General features: G+C 44.6%; 1 protein-coding gene across 2 annotated transcripts in view; it reads left to right on the top strand.

Annotated features, from left to right (window-relative positions):
• Positions 1-566: 566 nt before the first annotated feature.
• cnksr1 (connector enhancer of kinase suppressor of Ras 1) overlaps positions 567-19,468 on the top strand; it is a 35,017-nt gene continuing 16,115 nt past the window's right edge. For both annotated transcript variants that reach the window (XM_036542450.1, XM_036542451.1), the window contains exons 1-6: positions 567-682; positions 3,631-3,788; positions 5,709-5,911; positions 8,250-8,334; positions 18,367-18,408; positions 18,829-18,948. In XM_036542450.1, the coding sequence (XP_036398343.1) occupies positions 631-682; positions 3,631-3,788; positions 5,709-5,911; positions 8,250-8,334; positions 18,367-18,408; positions 18,829-18,948 (660 nt within the window). In that variant the 5' untranslated portion in view covers positions 567-630. The remainder of the gene's footprint in view (positions 683-3,630; positions 3,789-5,708; positions 5,912-8,249; positions 8,335-18,366; positions 18,409-18,828; positions 18,949-19,468) is intronic.

Here is a 19,468-nt window from a genome sequence, read left to right on the forward strand (position 1 = left end):
GTATCGAAAACCCTAGTCAGCGTTTGTTTCTACGCTTCAATGCCTCCGTGACTTGTCCGAGTTATTTAAAAATATCTGGTCTGTATTTAACAATTGCACTGGGTTTGAGTTTTCCAACAAAAATTGATGAATTTATCACAACTATCGATGTGGCGAGACGTATTGCAGATCTGTACTGCAGCATGGTGACGATTATTACCACTATTTAGTGTTTACATGTTGCTCACCACACTCCGACATTCCCAATGTTTTCGTTCTTGGGAAAACACCCGTGATTACTCCCATAGGCAAGACTCTAAAGAAAGAGGATTAAGCCATTGAATAAAGCACGGCCTTGTTTCACTGTTAAATACGCTGTTCGCCAGAGGCAGGACCAGAAAAGTAGAAATTCAACTTTCCTCTACCACTCCCTGCTCCTAGCTGGCTGCGCTGGGAAAAAAGCTGGTCTTCTCTGTTTTAACAGAATTTTGAGATCAACGTCCTGCTATTGGCTCGCCCGAGACTTTTACCTGTGAGTGGGAGTGCCTGTCACAAAGATTAGCTTGCTATTCCTTCCTCCGATCTTTGGAAGGGTCGGGTGAAGTCTCCGACTCGGAACCAAATAAATAGGCTATTCCCAGGACATCAGTTATGGAGCCTATCGTGGCTTGGAGTTCGGAGAAAGTAAGCGACTGGCTCAAAGGTAAAACTCCTTTTATGCTTGCGCCAAGCTGATGACTTTAAACTTTAACGCAAAAAAGTCGATTATACAGATAGCAACAGCACGGATCCTCGTGGAAGCGAAGGTGTATGAGGAATGAGGAAGTGTTGTGAATAATGTGACCGTCTCAATTATGTTAACAATATGTGGAGAAGGTCTTCTGAGGACAGGTTACAGCCAGGGTGGGTTTACACCTGTGCACGTTTTTAGTTCGCAACCCAAAGTGGGTGACTTCTGATACATTGCCATTGACGTAAAATTGGTCGACGAGGAAACAAACTAGTTGGGAACTACTTTCCTTGATATCAAGGATGTTGTTGCACTGTCTTACCGTGTGCGCCACCACCAAACACGTAGCTGGTGCTAATATTCCAATCAGTCAGTTTGTAATTTCTCCAGTTTCACGTAAAGTAAACCCGATTGTGACCGTCACAGTCTCTGTTTTGTGCAGAGCTTTTGAAATGTTACAGGATGAGAGTTTGGATGTATTTGGTCTTACCATTTGCGTATAGGCTACAGGTAGACGTAAGAACGCAATTCATACATTTAGGTTTACTCTGGTCTGTGATTTATGGCATTTGGCCTCGGCGAAAAGATGTACCACTCTAGTAAGAACACTTTAATCTTTTAACTTTATTAAGAAAAAGGTGTACAACCCAACCATCCGGCTTGTCAGATAACAGACGCTTTCGGTCGGTGGTAAAATTTAAATCGTTCCTTAAAGATACACGTGACGTTTTTTGTTCTGTTTCCTTGCATGAGATTTGAACCGTCATAAGCAAGTGGACACGTAATGAGCGAGTCTTTCCATCCTCCTCGAAGTCAAACGAAGGGAGTACAGAGAAAGCATGTGCTGTTTTTGCATTGTAGAAGAATGAGCACCTGTCAAATATTGACATAGCTGAGATTTGGTGATTCATGCCTCTGAAGAACAGCTTCCAATAACATGACATGGATAACCAGTGCTATCCTTTACTCTCTTTTCTTTATTTTTGTCAACTCTCATCTCTCATCTTGAGTTTGTTTCAAAGGTTTTTTTTTGAGGGTTTGCTTTCTGATCTTTTCAAATAATGTTTATCTCACATATTTCAGATGTTGGTGTGATCTAGCACAAACATTTATTATGTCAAAGCAAAGTTCCAGATTTTATCTTAAATTCTTGAGCTCTGATTCATTTCAGTTGTTTTTCCCCTGTTATTCGAATACCCAGGCTTTGAATTGTCTGATCTACATGCAGCAGTGGTAGGTCTGCTACAGGTTTAGAATTGCTACCCTTGCCATTCACATGGCACACCAACGGATCTGATTAGTTTGCCAATGTCAAGATCCAAGAATCTAGATAAGTGCACTACATTAATTGTTTGATTGTTCTGGTTTTTGGGGTGGTGTAACATTCTGTCATAGCTGCTCGGGTGCTCACTCATGCTGCTGATCTCTCCTACACACACATGATACAAGATAGAATGATGTCACAGGAAAGTGGTTTGCATTCCATGCTATGGTAGTGGCCTTACCTGTGTGGTTTTGAGGCTTCACCTGTGTGGTAACGTTGGAAATGCCCGTGGTACAGTTTGAAAATATCTGTGATTTTACACAGATTGACCTAATTGATGCAATTCAAATTGAATCGCTCTTCAGTTAATCCACCTCAGACAGCAAAACTGGAATCTCCTTGGTGGTTTAGTTTATAATATGTAGGTGCACGTTCAGTGTAGCCAAGAAAGAACATTATTCTTCTGGTACTGAACTTCAGTGGCATAGCGCAGCAGGGGATTTTGTGTGATACAGGCACATCCCTATCCTCTGGCACAGCTAGACAGGATTTTTGGTAATTGCCATTGTTGTTCCAAATGCGACGGGTAAAGTGCTCATCCTTCATGTGTCACATATTTCCAGAGTTGGAGAATACTGCAGATCTCATCAGAGACTTGCCGTCCCACTGCCCCTTTGTGTTCCTGAAAACAATGCAAATGAACACTGTAAAGGGGGAAAAATGAAAATGTAAATCCATATGCTGTTAATTGTTTTGGGGGGGGGTGACCTTTTCTGCTCAGGGATGCTGTTCAGGTTGCTCTCAATGGTCCATTTTGTGTGGCGGCAATGCATTGTGGGTCTGTTGAGTGGTCAAGGGGGCACTTGCATATGAATCTTTTAGTAGTCTTCTCCCTTTTATAGCAAAATCTAATATATTTGCTCATTTTTTAAATTACATGAATTTATGAATTTTAATCAGGGGCCTGTACATCATTAGCCTTTTAAAATTGTCCTCAGTTAAAAAAAATAGTAATTCCAGTGTTTTTGAGCATGCTGTGATGTTCTAGCACCTCTCCAGCGAGTCTCAACCTTTCTCCCCTGAGGTGTTCTTGAGCCAGGTTTGTTCGCTTTGATTGCTGGGTGCTTCTAAGCAAAAAAAAAAAAAACCTGAAACATTTTTATTGCTACTGTACTAGTGTCCCATGCAAAATGGTAAGTGCTTGTTAGCTGTCTGTAATCAGGTCGTCTGCTCAGCCTTTTCTACGAGTGGCACCTCTGAATGAATCCTTTCCCTTGTCAGAGAACAGAAATACAGGTCAGCATCACAGAGCCATAACTGCTGTTCTAGTCATTCCCCCCCCCCCCCCCCCCCCTGTTGCACACCTCTCCGAAATTGCTCAGTTTAAAGCACTGAGTAACTGGCCAGATTTTCACGCGGCCAACAACAGAGAGAAAATCAAACGCAGAAGAACTCAACTTTCACTCTCTCTTTAGCAAAGCAAATTCTGTGGAGAAAAAAAATGACACAAACATAAACACTGCTGTTTTACCTGACACCTTCGCACTTCAATGCTCCCATGAAAATATACTCGTAAACTAGCTCACCAGATTTAACTGTGATGAAACTGAATAGGGTGACCAATACCATGTTAAATCTCACTCTCTCTCTCTCACAGGTCTAGATGCCCCGCTCCAGCAGTACCCCTTTGAGGAATGGCAGCTCTCTGGGCAAGACCTGCTGCACCTTTCCTGTGCTGATCTGGAGCAGCTGGGTGTCCACAAGATTGGCCATCAGGAGCTGATCTTGGAGTCTGTGGAGAAGCTCTGCTCACTGGTATGTTAACTTTGTTGGGGAGGGGGTGGAGGGTTAATGACTAATGACTAATGACTAATCTTTTTTTTTTTTTAATCGCTTTGGTTGATGACACATTTTACATATCAGTCAGGCAATTGTATCCTGAAGGCTATTGAGTTTCTACAGAAGCCAGGCTCATTTAGTGGACTGTGAATTGATGTAGTTGCTTTAAAGTGATACTCATTTATTATGCTGGTACTGAAATGATTCTCTTATGTGACAGCATAGAGTTGATGGACAATGAATCTTGACTGGACGCTTGTGTGTTTGAGTACTCTTACTGCATTGTACTGGGACATTAACCTCTCAATGGTTATGTATGAAGTCAAGCTGGATACCAATATCCTCCTTGCAAGTTAATTGTAGATTGCAATAAATTTAGCAGACTTGAAACCTGTTAGTGGTGGAGACTTGAAGGCATGGACAGGCAAAGAGCCTAAATTAGAACAAACAGACCTTTAAAACTGGTCTCTGGTTGTGTGTTAGTCTGAGCACGATAGTGAACCCAGGTCCGGTCCACTTCCAAATCTTCTACCACTGATAGAATCTTCTTCTTCTATCAGTGATATACAGAAAGGCCAGGGGTTTTGGATTCAAGCCATTTTGGTTATTTACTTCCATCAGTCTTCCCTGTCTGAGGTCAAATAGACTGAATTCCTGTTAAGTTGCTGCTTAACCTCAAACTCTTGGAAATGTTCACCAGAGCAACATTAGAGCATGCAAAGAGATGATTGAGAAGTGCGCATACAACAATAGTTTCTTCTTTAAAGTTTGCTGCTGACCACTAAAACACTTCCCCCACACTCTTGATTATTTTTTTTTTCTGGATCCTCTTCTTTGCTGTTGTTTCTGTTTTGTGCTTTTTTTAGGGTGGTGTGGAGTCTGCCTGGATCTTTCACTCTGTTTCCCCTCTCTCCTGAATACTTCATTCCTCCTTTTCGTTCCCTCCCTCTCAAGATTAATGGCCCCGGACCGTGCCAGGCCTCGGCCATAGTGACGTAACGCCAGCCGTCAGGGGAGCGCTAAGCTGCTGATCTGCTTTTCTGCTGGAGGAATAATATTTTCACAGACTTTTTTCCCATGAGCCAATGCGGTTACTCCCGCGGGCGCTGGCTGTCCCTCTGCTTTCATGAATGAACTTAGGTCTCCAGCTAACAAGAGTCCTGAGCGCGGTGTGAATGTCGCAACACTCTTGCGTCACAGACAGCAGGGGCACTGCTGGACTGATCAGGCTTACACCTCAGGAATAAATCTCTGCAGTGGTGGATGTTTGGCTTGTGTATAACAAGCACCTGCCATTCCCGCTTTCTGGATTTTCATTTGAAAAGCCTTTCTGATGGGTGTTTTGCAGAAATGATTTTTTGGCAGCATGTGGTAGACATTTGTATTTGTTGGTCTTCCCAGAACGGCAGGTTTTGGAGAGTGTTGAGAATGCGGAACTGACTAATTGCTTGCGTGTGTGTGTGTGTGTGTGTGTGTGTGTGTGGGCGTGTAGGCGTGTGAACACGTGCGTGCATGCAAGTACCTGCATGCTAGTGTATTCAGTTGCCACCATTTCTAATTCTAACTTCAGAAATTTGCCTGTCAATAGCAATATGCCATTAAACGTCACTTGATATATATGAAAGGCAAATGTCACACTGAAATGTAAGAAAGTTACACGTTAATTCCAATGCTAAGATTGATCTCATCAATCGATCAACGGGCTTTGAAAGTTGCACTGGCTGTCCTCTGCATTTCTCTTTCATGTATCTGACTCTCGGGTCTGTATCTGGATCAGCTGTTTCATGCAGCTCTGAATGCCCTTGACTTTGCTCTGCATGGAACGAGGCCATGCACACGCTGCCCTGACCCCTCATTTGCATATTGACACGCCTCCCTCCACACTCGTCCACACAGACTTACGGCATGGGCGGGGAGAACCTGCGCGGTCTGACGGAGAAGCTGCGTTCTGTGGCCCACTCCCTGCAGATGGGTATCCAGAGCCGCTGGAGGGTCAACACCTACGACGGCCAGGGCACCACCAAGCTCCCCTCTGGCATTCTCCACTCTGTCCTGGAGCTCATCACAGCCGCCAAGGGCCTCTTCTCTCTGCTCAACAGGTACGGCACGCCCTGTTAACAAACTGCCAAACCCTTACCAGCATCTGCGGCTCAGGGAAACGTACCGCATATCGTAACATGTATTGCAAAATATGGTTATGAATAAATAATGTGTAAAATATGTCACAGCCTCACTGGCTTCCACAATACGACCGAGTGGACAGCGCAGGTAAAGACTCATGTGCAAATATATTGCAAATGTTGCTACAGCAGGTAAAGCACGCGCACAGGTTTTGCTAACTCATGCAGCAGATGTGCAAGTATCATTATCTTGTGTGGCAGATGTACAGGTCTTGCTAAACAGGATGGTGCAGGTAGTGGTACAAGGTTACTCACGGCGGTAGCAGCGGTGTAGTTGTGTTCAGAAAAGGGCTCAGTGATTCTGAACAGATGCATCTTGGAGCATGGCAGGTGTAGCACAGAGGTCATGAGGATTCACTACAGAAGCTTACTTTGTCCCTAGAGACAGGAGAGGAGTATGGTTAGTGTCTGGGTAGTGACCTGGGTCTTTACCTCCACAAACTAACTGTGTCTCTTGTCTGGCAATGTGGTTGTGAGGCCAGGGGTTTTGCTTCAGTTCCCTGCTTGGATCACAATGGTTACATTGATATGGCTGGACTCTGATACTGTAGGCAGATGCCTATTGGGCAGTCTGTGAGGTTGCTGTGGGTGTTTAGAGGGGGAGATTGTGGTGCACATTACAGAGTTGCATAAGGAGATGACAGGCTAAGTGATCTGATTCCCTTGGCCAAGGGACCTTGGTCTTTGGCCTAGTGATGTAATCAAGGCTTTACTGTTTGAGTGTGATGGCCGTGGTTAGATTTGTCGCTCAGACCATGTTGGTTACACAAGTAGCTACACTGATTCGGTACAAGAAGTAAACCTCTGTGTTACAATGGATTACATTGGCAGTGCAGGCTTGTCTCACAAATGCAGGCTTACCATTGCCTGGCTGGGCCCTGTACAATGCGCCCTGTGTGGTAATCTCGAATTTTTCTCAGTCGTTTCAGTTTTGAAATCATTGGAAGAAGTGTAAACCTTGCAAGAAGGCACTGTAGCATTTAATCACAGATGTTCTATTCATCTCCCGTGTTCCCTCTGTCCTCCATGTGTCCTTGTCTTGGAGGCTCTGTTTGGTAACAGGAGGTTATTATTACAGTGCTGCAGGCCCCAGTGCTATGCTAGCTATGGATATTCTGTTTGTTTTTAACCACAGCACTTTGAGAATGGCCATAGCCAGCAAAACACAGCACGTATAGCTTTGACAGTGGCAAAGACAGGACTTTCAACATGAACACACAGAGGTGACTGTCTGATCAATATATAGAATGTCTGTGGCTCAGTGATTTCTCCTAATGCCCCCCCCCCCCCCCCCCCCCCACCCACACTTACTGCCAGTTATTCCCTCTGAACAAATGTTTACCAGTAAAATGTGCCGTACCTCTATTGTTACCATATCCTCCACTTCATTTCTGGGATTTCGCCACCCGGTATAGAGGGAGTTGAAAGTATTTTTTGCTGTTGAGTTATAGGAAATTATTTTTTTTTAAGGGGGAAGGAAGAAAAACAATTTAAAAAAACACAGCTGGTCTCATGGTAACACTGCGCTGGAATAGACCATGCTGTTGAAGTAAAGCACTCCTCCGGACTCTGTTTGTTGGTAGCAACCTTGTCAGGCTGAGCAGTATGGAGAGAGGATGTGCAGGGCTGTATCTGTGAAGTGTTTCCCGTCCTGCCTGTGGTACTGGAACTGGTCCCACCGCAGGTCCCTGCCAGCCTCCTCTCCTCCATGGAGAGGCCAGATGCCTCTCGTGCTGAGAGTTGTCCAGCAGTACCCCTCAGGGCAGAGAGGCCGGGCCTGGCAGCCTAAGTGTGTTTACTCGGAGAGATGGTGGCGGGTTTGTTTGCGAGCTGGCCTTCTGTTGCAGCGGGTTATTTTTCGCTGTGCTTGGGAAAAAAAAAGCAAAAACAAAAACAAAATACACTCACATTCCGTTGCAGTCATTGGAGTCTACCATTGCCCACCGCCCTTTCCTTGTGATCCATGTCTACATAGTGCAGATGCCTACTTGTATCACTTATTCTCTGTTCAATTCAGTGGTGTTTTATTGGCAGGACAGTGTTACCAAAGCAATATGAAGAATAATGTAAAGCAATCAGCTACAGCAATATAGAGTCAAAGAGAACTCTCTCTTTCTGCCTGTTTCTGTATCTATATTTTTATTTCTTTTATACTTTACCATTATATAGTCTCCTCTGTTGTCTTACTCTGTATATTGGTGCATTCATTATTGTTATTGCATGCAGTCATTCATTTGTTTGGTGTGTTTCTGTCCAGGTACATGATCTCTCAGCTGAGTGGTTACTCGGCCAGCAGAGACATCATCACCCTCTGTAGGGAGCTGGGGATGACAGTGAACAAGGTCAGTGTCCCGAGTACCGGCCACTTGTCAAAATCCCAGTCTCATACTGGGTTACCACTATAGGCCCAGTGATACCAGCCAGTGACGAATACCCCATACAGTCCCAGTGACCACCACAAGCTACCATCACACACTATTGCCCCATTGACTACCATACAGTACTTGTCAGTGTCTGCCACCATTATGCCCCAGTCACTACCACACATTATTACCTTAGTGGCTACCACACACTACCATCCCAGTGACTACCCCACAGTACTAGCCCCTTGATCCAGTGACTGAGATCCTCTCCTGTCCCAAAGGGCACAAGCTGGCATTGCTGGTAGGGCTGTTGTCCAAGGCTCAGTCACAGTGGTTAATGAAATGAGCTTTGTGTTTTTGCAGAGCAGGTCTCATTGTGTCATGGCAGCGTGCTGGGCTTTATGGCCATTGCAAATGCTATGGTAATTGTCAGTGCACGCAGTTCAATCTGGATTAAACTGGTGTTCCTGGTAATGAAGCTGTACCTGTCAGTAAAGGAACATTGCTGCTCTTTTGTAATGCTTGTGCAAACTAAGAAAGAGGAACCAGAGGAGCTTTATTGTTATTGGACCACCCCCGCCCCCCAGCAAACACGCAAACAGACACAGACACAGACACACACGCATGCACGCATACACACAAACACACACACACACACACACACACACACACACACACACACACACACACACACACGGTGTCTGGCTTAGATTGAAAGACACACACAAAACACACACTCTTCCCTAAAATGTGCCTGGCCTCTCAGAGCACCATATACTGGCTGTTTACGTTCTTCATTTCAGCATACCTCAAATAGTTTCTATGGTACAACCTTTAAGGCCTATGAGAAGGCTGAGAGAGGAAGTGAGTGTTGAGAGTCAATAGTGTTTGTCTGCTTGTGCATTTCTTATGAAAAGTTTGCCTCCTGCTGGTGCTTTAAGTCCAGTGGGAGGGTAAGGGGGGCTGTGGGACAGCAGTGTGGGTGGGGTTTGGGGTTATGGGGCAGGTTAGACAGGTTACTAGAGGTACTGATACCTGTGTGGAGGAGGGCAGGCCAGGATGTGTCACCAGCCTGAGGGTGGGGGGCGGAGAGTGGGGGTTGGGGTGGGGGGGAAGGAAGGGAAGGAGAGAGAGCCAGAGAGAGAGAGAGGGCACTGGAACTCTACACTCCTCTATACTTCTCTTCAACTGCTGTAAGCAGTTCAGCCAAGCAGAGAGGAGAGAATCGCAGTGCTGTGGAGCTGCCCTTTGGGTGAGTCAAGGACAGATTTGTCTAGGTTTGTCGTGCGCTGTCTTTTAAGAAGCTCTGAGCTCACCAATACACGCATGCACGCACACACACACACACACGGCGTCTGGCTTAGATTGAAAGGTTGCTTCTGTGAGGCCAATTGAAGTTATCTTCTGTTGTTAGTAATATTATTTCTTAGTGAACATTAGCAACAGACTTATTGTTATCGCTCATTGACTTCTCAATTCAAAGTGTGATAAAGCTCCTGCATGCTACGGCAAAAAGTAGTGATGCTGTGTTAAACACATTATTGATTTAACTTGTTTTTCTGCCTCAAGAGGGGAAGGAAAGTGGGGAAATGACTGTGTAGTGAGCCCTATGGAGAAACAATGTCTCTTTGGAGGATGTTGAGGCTTTCAGTGGGGTATTTCTGAAGCTGATTGCTCAGTGACTGTTGTTTTTGCAGGGATGGTGATTACAGTACTTTGTCATTGAGCTTGGTTACTTTGACAGTGAAGTCCTCATGCACGAGGTGATCGTGTTTGTGGGTTTTTTTTTTTTATTGCGAGCCATTGTTGGCCGGTTCCTGTTTGTTGGCCCCTATTGTAAGTGTTTTGCCTGTTTTGGCTTGGTGCTCAGTGTAAGCGGGCTGGGTCATTTCAGCTGAACTCCCTGCAATGAATGTATAGCATTGGATTTCAAGGAAACCCCTTTTGTTCTTCCCATTCGCCGTAGGGCGGCTGATCAGTGTTCTGTAAGTATTGACATCTCGCTGCTTCACCATTCATGTCTTTGTAAAGCTGGGGATTCTCTTACCTTGCATCACTGGGAAATTTGTTCTTTGAGTTTGGCAGAATGAATGCATGAATGAATATGTACCCTGACATTATAACTAGGCATGCATAAAAATGATCTCTTTCTAACAAAGATTATCTCATAGTATGTTTTGATAATTGAGGGCAGCCGTGTGGTGTAGTGGTAAGGAGCAGGGCTCTTAACCAAAATGTTGCTGGTTCGAATCCCTGCTGGAGTGCTACTGTTGTACCCTTAGGCAAGGTACTTAACCCACAGTAAATATCCAGCCATAAAAATGGATAAAAACTGTAAACCTATGTAAGTTGCCCTGGGAAAGAGCATCTGCTAAATGATGAAAAATATAATGTAAATGTAATGTGATGATAATTCTAGTTTTTGGTGGTAAAAGGAGTTGCTGTCATCACACCTACTAAAGTAGCAAGTGTGGAAACACCAAGTGACTGGTTAAGAATGGAGATTTGCTGGTAGCGATAGTAAAGTTTTGCCTTGATCGTACTGTCCTCCAGGCACTAATAAACACAAAGTGATTACATCAGTCAGGGTTTCCAGACTTGTCGTGTCTCTGAAAGCCCCATGGTTTGGCTCAGGTGAACGGCTGTTGTTGTCTCCACTGTTCCATCTCTCGACACACCATCATCAAGTGCCTGAGGTAGAAGGTCAGTGAACGCAAACACACACACACACACACACAGACACACAGACGTGGGTGCTCTGTGTCCAGTGACCTTTGAGTCATGCTCCCAGATTGCATTCCTTGACTCTATTTAAAGAGGGAGGCATGGACTGAATAGTTTTTTTTTTCTGCTTAATATTTTTTGGGAGGTGTTATGTCTGGAGCAGGTGGCCAGGAAGGGGGAGGCATTGTGCGAGTGTGAGCGTCTGTGTGAGCGTTGACGTCACTCTGAGAGTGACCTATAGAAAAGAAAGGAGGCCCTTTTTCCCTTCCTGTATTGAGTACCAGCCTGCATGCCTGCCTGGTGTCCTGCCGTAGCTCAGTGAGGGTATTCCAACTCCGTCGGTGCAGGGTCAGCTGCCGTATTTATACTCTCACTGACTCAGCGCTCAGTGGCCCCACGCAGGAGCCAGGCTCAGATACCAGAGCGGGGCAGCGGACGTTCGAGTCACAGACTGAGAAAGAGAGGGGAAAAGAGTTTCAGGGAGAAAGAGAGGGAGAGGCAGAGAACAGAAACTGGACTGAAGTGATTGAGTGACGTGGAGACGGTGAGGCTGAAGAACGGTGTCCTGTTGAGGTATGCGCGCTCGCAGATGTTAAAGTTAAATCACACCTGCTATTGCCGTGTGTGTAATCTTTTAAAATGTATGTGTGAAAGGATGAAAGCCGCTGTCTGGTAAAGAGTTGAAGGCTGTTGAGGAAAGTGAAATATAAAGCGAACAAGCTTAAAAGCTGCCTGTGATGGGTGTCACATTTTTGTTTGGTAAAAACATTTTGAAGCTGAATGTTCAGCTTGAATCGCAGAACTTTAGAGCAGACTGTGATCTTACTAGTACTCTCAGACTCTGTTTATCAGAAGGCAACAGCACAGTAAATGAGAGGGAGGGTAGGCTGTGATAGTCACTCCTTGAAGGACCTCTTACTGTAGTTAACCTTTTACTCACTTCTTCCTGTCTTGTGATGCAACACTTGCATGTTCTCAGGTAAGAGGTAAAAAAATTGTTTTTAAGTGGAGTTTCATGCTTCATGGCCCAGTGTGTGTGAGTTTATGATTGAATGGGGGTAGGGATGTGACACCTAAAAGGGGAAGATGGTGTAAAATGAGAGAATGAATTTTTGTTCCGTTTTTGTTGGCGGCGTTTCTAATTAATCGCCCTTGAATGTGACTTTTTGGTCCTGTGACTTGAGCTTTGAGGCTGCCTTCAGTTGAACCAAAAGGTAAAATCCTCAATTCTCCAATTCTGAGTAGACAGGAATGAATTATACTTCTTTTCTTAGGATGGTTTTTGAACATGAACATGGTAAGAGCTCATTGTAGATGCAGTGAATAATTAATTATTAACTTTCTCTGTGCGTTGATGCATTGGGGAGGTTTACAATTCAACAAGCTGCTCATGCACAATCTGTGACTCTGTGTTGGAAAAATATAACTCTTTATGATCCACAAACTGGATTCAGATGGGCCCCTCAGTCTTGGGAGGGCTCCTCTGTTCAGTAGTCAAACTAGTAGAATAATTCCTGTATAAATCTCTGCAGCAAACATATATTTTGAGGGAGACTGTCTGTTTCACACATTCATTAAACAATATCCCAGAGGTGAATGAATGCTAACACACTCACGCGCGCACACACACACACACACACGCGCGCACGCACACGCACACATATGTAAGCTCACTGCTCTGTATCCAGGTGACCCTATCCTTTGAGGCATGTTCCCAGATTTCACTCCTTTTGTGCTTAATATTTGTTGGGAGATATTATGTCAGGGAGCAGGTTGCAAAGAAGGCAGAGGCATTTTGTGAGTGTGAGTGTGAGTGTGAGAGAGTGTGAGAGAGTGTGAGAGAGTGTGAGAGAGTGTGAGAGAGTGTGAGAGAGTGTGAGAGAGTGTGAGAGAGTGTGAGAGAGTGTGTGAGAGTGTGTGAGAGTGTGTGAGAGTGTGAGAGTGTGTGAGTGTGAGTGTGTGTGTACAAAACAGCAGCACAGAGATGAAGACCAAATCATGCCCACCCATTGGGGCACATCAGTAGAGTTTGAGTGTACACCTCAAAAGCATTTCCGCTTATTAAAATAAATTAGCATCCGTAAACAAATCAAAGTGCACTCGAGAGATTTCATTAAATTAATGATTCCAAGGAACCCAAGCTTATAAATGTTTAACTCACGACGGGCTGAGGAAATGGGAACTCTGGTGCTTATAGCTCAGTTGTATTTGTGATATTTTTGCACCCGGAGGGCCCTCTGACTGTAGGCTGTAACAGATATACCGTAACTATGTTTCCCTCTCTTTTTTTAGACTGTCAGTGTCTGCAGCGAGTCCTATCATCTAGCAGCAGAGATCATTTTTTATCTAATTTAAGTCTGTGCCCCAGTGCTCAAACATCTTAACAGTCACCGAGCCACAATTTGATGGCAAAGGCAGAATGTTACTTCCAAACAGGCAACATGACACATGCACATGCAAGGAGCACGCATTCCATTTGGGTGTTACAAATTGAATGTGAGGCACATTCTTTCTCATCATGAAACATGCTTATTAATGATGGCTTTTCATGCCAATAAACAATGTATGGGTACGTTGTACTTCCACAATTCCACTGTTAGATGCAGTAGTAGTTTCTAACTAGAGGTGGTTACACTGGTGAAATAGAGTGGATTTCTGAGAGACAATACTGAGGTTTAATGTATGTGGAGTTAGGTGGAAATGTAGTTTGCTGTCTTGGCTTTTGGGGGTAGCTTTGCTGCTTTATATCAGTTTATGTACTATTATCACATTTATACTGTGCATGTCCTATGTTTGCTTTGCATGTATGCATAAAATATGCGCACATGCATGAGAAGCAAAGATGAACCCATTTATTTATATATTGACCCACTTATATGACCTGTATATATGACCCATATTCTGTCTCTGAAGAGACTCAATACAAATGATTTTCAGTTCCAATAACTCAGGAGAAGCTTACAATTGGAAAGAGCAGCTCGATCTGTTTCGGCAACACTGCTTTAGGAATTTAGCCAAATGGAAAAAGACAGTGGCACATATGATGACTGCCAAATATGTTACTCCACCTCTTTGTCTGTATTCACCTTTTTGGGGTAGCTGAAACCAGCTTGGTGTGGTGACTAAACCCACCCACAGCAAGTCGTCACCTGTCGTTCACACATTGGAACAGTGGCTGTGATTGGGTGTTGTGTGTGTATATGTGTGTGTGGGGTTTTTTTTGAGGAGAAATGACACACGTTTTAAGAGAGGGCTTTCAGAAGCAGAGTTGAGGTGCGGTCGCATTAATCACCGTTCCTTTTTACGGCCAGTGGCAGTTTCAGGGCAGAAGTAGGTAGGCTGTCACGTCACCTTGACATCATTTCCTGTTTGGTGGGTTTTTGAAATTTGGAAATGAAGAACAAGCATACACTACACAGCTGGAAAAAAGGTGTGCTTAAAGTCAGCGTGGCCCAAAGTGAACCGGGGAGGACCAAATTAGCCTTTTAGCTTTCGGCTTGTTAAACATGGTGCGAAATTCAGTGTAGAGGGGATGGCTGACGTGGCTCCTGGCTGTAACTGAGGTGAAGCCGGAGAGAGAGGGTGATGAGAAAATGAAAGGTATGAAGGTAGAATGAGCAATGAGGTGCCCCAGAATGTGGTGCCTGTGCCTGGGATACCCTTGAACCCATGGACTTTCATCAGGAGCAACCTATGACCTCAGAACTGCTGATGAATCATAATCTCTGCACATGACAATTTCAGTCCAGCATGTACTGTCCTTTGATTTCACCCATTCAGAAGACCTAACTGTGACTGTTTAGCAGGCCCTGTACCTTAAACATTGTCTGTGCGCATTTACTGTGCACTGTACAATACGAGTTAAAAGTTCGGACATACTTTTCTTTCTTTATTTTGACTATTTTCCACACTGTAGAATAATATTAAACACATCAACACTATGAAACAACACAAATGGAATTATGCAGTGACCAAAAATGTGTTATAAACAAATCAAAACTGTCTTATAGTTTAGATTATCCAAAATAGCCTTTTTAATTAGTTTTTAATACATTTTTTTTGGAAATAAATTCATACATAGGCATCAACTTCACTATTTATATTTGTCTAAGAAACACATTTCAAGCATTTAAGCATAAGTCTTTAATCAAAATGTCTTTTGAATGCATGTTTTCCACTGTCTTTATCAGGTGTGTCCAAACTTTTGATTGGTACTGTATCACAATAGTCACACTGTCTGTAACTGTTGATCTCTTTATAAGGGAATGACCCATCTCTTACAAGGCTGTGGATATTTTTACAAAGGGTTTCACTCATCCTGTGGTTGGTGGGAATGGAAAGATTAAATGATAATTCATAAACCAGAAAATTAACACACCGTAAAAATTTCACAGCCTGCCTCTAATACCTCCAAGCTCCTCAGGTCCGCTAAGCAACTGAAAAGTTTCCCTTTTTATTTCTGTTTGGCTGACCTATATGTAATTAAGGTATTTAATGTGGAAAGGTGGGTTCAGAGGCCAGCGATATCTTTAGAGATGCTGGCGGTGTTAATCCGACTCAAGCTGCCGCTTGCACGGCGAGCTCACGTCGAAGCCTGATGACGCCAAAGCCTTTAATTAATTTAATCCGCCTGCTTTGTTCTGCACTGTGCCGTTAGTTTACCATTCCCGGGGATTTGGGGGAGAGTTTCTACTCTTCGACAAGGTGACTGACTGTTACGGCACTATTCCAGAAAACCGTGGTGCCGGCCCGGGGAAAAGCACGCGTCCCTCTCGCGCTGGACGAATCAGGCTTCAGGGGTGCGCCGCAAAGGCTGGCTTTGCATAACAGCTGAGTGCCGCTTTGAATACTCCAGGCTCTGGAAAAGGTACAGGCTGACAATTAACCCTGTAAATCGTTGAAGTTCGTTAGGTGTGTCAGCTGTTGCTTTTGCAGGTTCCACTGGCCTTTGAGCCAGTTTCGACCTCATTAGGCTGGTGGTTCTGGGCTGTCTCTTGGTTTCATGGCCATGGCTGATATTTCTGTGGTGACAGTAATGTGACTCCAGCTCTTCCTCTTCAGCGGCCACCTTGCTGATTGGTGTCTTGTTCCTGATTCGTGGAAAAGGAAAGGAGGGCATTATGGGAAAATGTTGAGGAAGAGGAGTGAGAGAAGGAGAGAAAGAAAGGAGATGCAGATGAGCTGAGGAAGAGAAACTGCCAAATGAGCGAGTGAGAAATGTAGATAGAGGTACTGAAGTAAATGAGTGGATGAGTGGAGATAGATGGAGAAGATGGAGGGAGAGACAGGGAGAAAGTCTATCTTGTACAGACAGAATGAGACACTGGAAATTGTCATAATTCTGCCTGAAGTTTATAACTGAGGTGCCACTTGCTCTGTCCTTCTCTGACCCCCCTGGTTACATTTCAGTGTTGCACGGAGAACTGTTCTGTATTGGGTATATATGGCTCTATTCACACAGCAGTAAGGTGCGGTTGCTAGTTCCCCTTGCTGATCTATTAATTAATCAAAGGCTGGAAACATTCAGAGCTAACACTGCTTAGTATGCAAATAAGGTTTGACTTGCCTCTGTCCTTCGGTTATGACCGGAAAGTGTGGCTGACTGCTTAAATTTAAATGATGGGACTTGTGTACTGGCTAGGTGACAATCAATGTGCAATTATATATGGGATATATACTTGAAATATCTTGATTATATAGTAAAGAAAGCTTGCAGGCATGGCTTTTGCATTAGCACAGCCACAGGCTTGTGTCAGTACAACTCTCTCACTTGTCTGAGAGTGAGATCTGTTCTTTACACACACACACACGCGAGGGAGTATCTACGCTCTAATTGCACATATACTGTACTTGTGAACAACGCCCCGCAGCTCAAAGTGCAGCTTGTTACTGCTGTCGTTGACCCAAAATAGCTATCGCCTCTGGCTTGCCAGCTCCCCAAGAGCGGGCCAAACCAAGCGTCCTCAGCTGGCATTTATCTGCTTGTGTCTCCATCCGCTGTCCACACGCCTCCATGCCGCCAGGTGAGCTTCCAACCTTCCAGTGATTTACATCTGTGGCAGGTGTCCACCCTCGTCACTGGAGCACAGTTAGGGCCTCCTCACTGCCAATCTGCCCAGCCGTAACGAGCAGCACAAACCGGGCGGGGGGGGGGGGGACATACCCTTTCACTGCATTTAGAGGGAACTATGGCCCATGGCCCCTGGCCCCTGGCCCCTGGCCCCTGACTCCAGTTCTGCCTGAACAAGCTTTTGCTCCTTAAAATGTCAAGCGTGGAGAAGCTGATGAGTGGGCACTCACCTTGTGCACTGGCTGCTGGGTAGCGGCAGTGAGGAGTGGCCGTCACGCCCTGCACGGGCGGGTTCTTGCTGGCCACACAGTAAAAGTTTGTCTCAGTGTCTGTTGCTATTTGCTATTTGCGGCAGATGGACTGGAAATGAGAGACTCTGTGTTGCAAAAGCGGACAAAGGAAAGGAACAAAATGAATACACAATGCAGAACAGTAACATTTTTGTGTGTGTGTGTGCGCGCATGTGTGTGTGTGCGCGTGCGTGCGTGTGTATGTGTGTATGTGTGGCCTTGGCTTATGCATATAAAAGCTTTGAGCGTTCAGCTCAGTGAACAGAGAGAGGCAGACTGGGGCGAGTCTTTTATCTGGACAGTTTTTTTTAATCCCTTTGTTAAATTACAGTTTTTACAATTTTGTAACCTGCAGTATGAATTGTATTGTAAACTGCAATTTCTAATATAGTTTTGAGGGCTGTGTTTGTAAGATAAAGACATAAATATGAACCGTAATTCTTAGTTTAGTTTAAAACAATTTTATAGTTCTGTCTGTCTGCAGATACTTTCTTCAGCTGAGGTGCATTTTTCACCTGCATCAAGAGATTTGATTTCCATATTAACATAGTTGTGGTAGTGTAGGAGTGTTGCACTGATTTGTCCTTCGCAACAAGTAGGCATGGTTTTGTACAAGTAGGTTTTGTATGATCCCATTAGGTCAGTTAATGATTACACGTACAGTGAATGATGTCATATCTTTGAAACAGGAGTTTGTTTATAAAGACGTCTAAGAAAACCAAGTTGCATTTTTCTCTCCCCAGGATATGAAATTAACAGTGTAACTGGGTTCCATCTTTTTCTGTGGAGTCTAAAGCACATCCGCAGCAGGTCTTTCCCTTCTTGGAGCTGTGGTTGCCCTATAAAGTCAATTTACCCCAAACGTTTCATTACCCTGTCACTTGTCATTGTTTGTGCCAGCTCAAGTTTCATTCTCTCTCTTCACAGGAGATTACAGTTTATGAAAAAGAAAAGGACATCATATCTACTGTGAGTATGTTTGTATCTTTAGCTCCTAGTCTGTTCCAGGAACATCACTTTCTGTGAATCATAACCGTTAGTTAGATAATTGTTGTTGTTATCCTCAGTAGCATTAGTGTTCTGATCCGTGTCATTGATGATGTCACAGTTGGCCTCTGCAGCACTGCACAAAAGCCGCGCTGTGCCGATTCATGCAAATGGGTAAACCCATGATGCACACAGTGTGACCCTGTGCCACATAATGGGTTTTACTCGCTGAATCATTTCCTTCAGGCTCCAAAGCGATGCAATTTGGCTTGCTTCTATTCCACATATTTGGCTGTTCGCAGGAGAGCTGTTCCAATGCCAGTGCTGTAGGAGTGCCTCACTTGTAATTTAAACCTGATAAGATAGAACTGATAACCCCTCCCCACAAACGTGCCCCTGCAGTGTCGTCAGCTGGTGGCCATCTGTGATGAGATCCTGAGTAGCAGTCCTGAGTCTCTTCTGAACCACACAGCCCGTCTAGAGAGCGTAGACCTGGTGCCGGTCTCCCCTGGGGACGAACTGGTAGCGTGAAACCTCGTGGCCTCCACAATTCCATCTATCTTCTCTCTGTTTCTTTCTCTGTTTCTCTCTGTACTCCTCCTTTCCTCTCCTCCCCCTCCCATCTCTGTAATCAGTCTCTCATTTCACATTTTTCTCATTATCACATCTGTCTCTGTTCAGGTTCTCTGTTTCTGTCTTTGTCTCTGAGTCTGTTTGTCACCCAACTCTCCCCTTCCCTTTGAGATCAGGGACAAGCTGCTCCTGTGTGGTACCAGCTGACAGATGCTCCATCTGGAAAGGTTTAGTCTACCACTGTACGTCAGAAGCTAGATCCACTGGTCATCCTCAGGACCTGTCTTATCTCAGATATGATTACCTTTCCACCATGGTCCACTCAGGATCATTCATATTTTTCACTTTTCTGCCTTTCTGCCCAGAGGCATATGTGACTTAACAGCACAATACCCAATCAGGGTCCTCACACAGAATTGGTGTGCAATGTGCAGGGGGGTTTCTTCTTGGCAGTCTGTTCTCACGTGCC

Source organism: Megalops cyprinoides, chromosome 12 (assembly GCF_013368585.1).
Source record: "Megalops cyprinoides isolate fMegCyp1 chromosome 12, fMegCyp1.pri, whole genome shotgun sequence".
In the NCBI taxonomy this organism is placed as follows: domain Eukaryota; kingdom Metazoa; phylum Chordata; class Actinopteri; order Elopiformes; family Megalopidae; genus Megalops; species Megalops cyprinoides.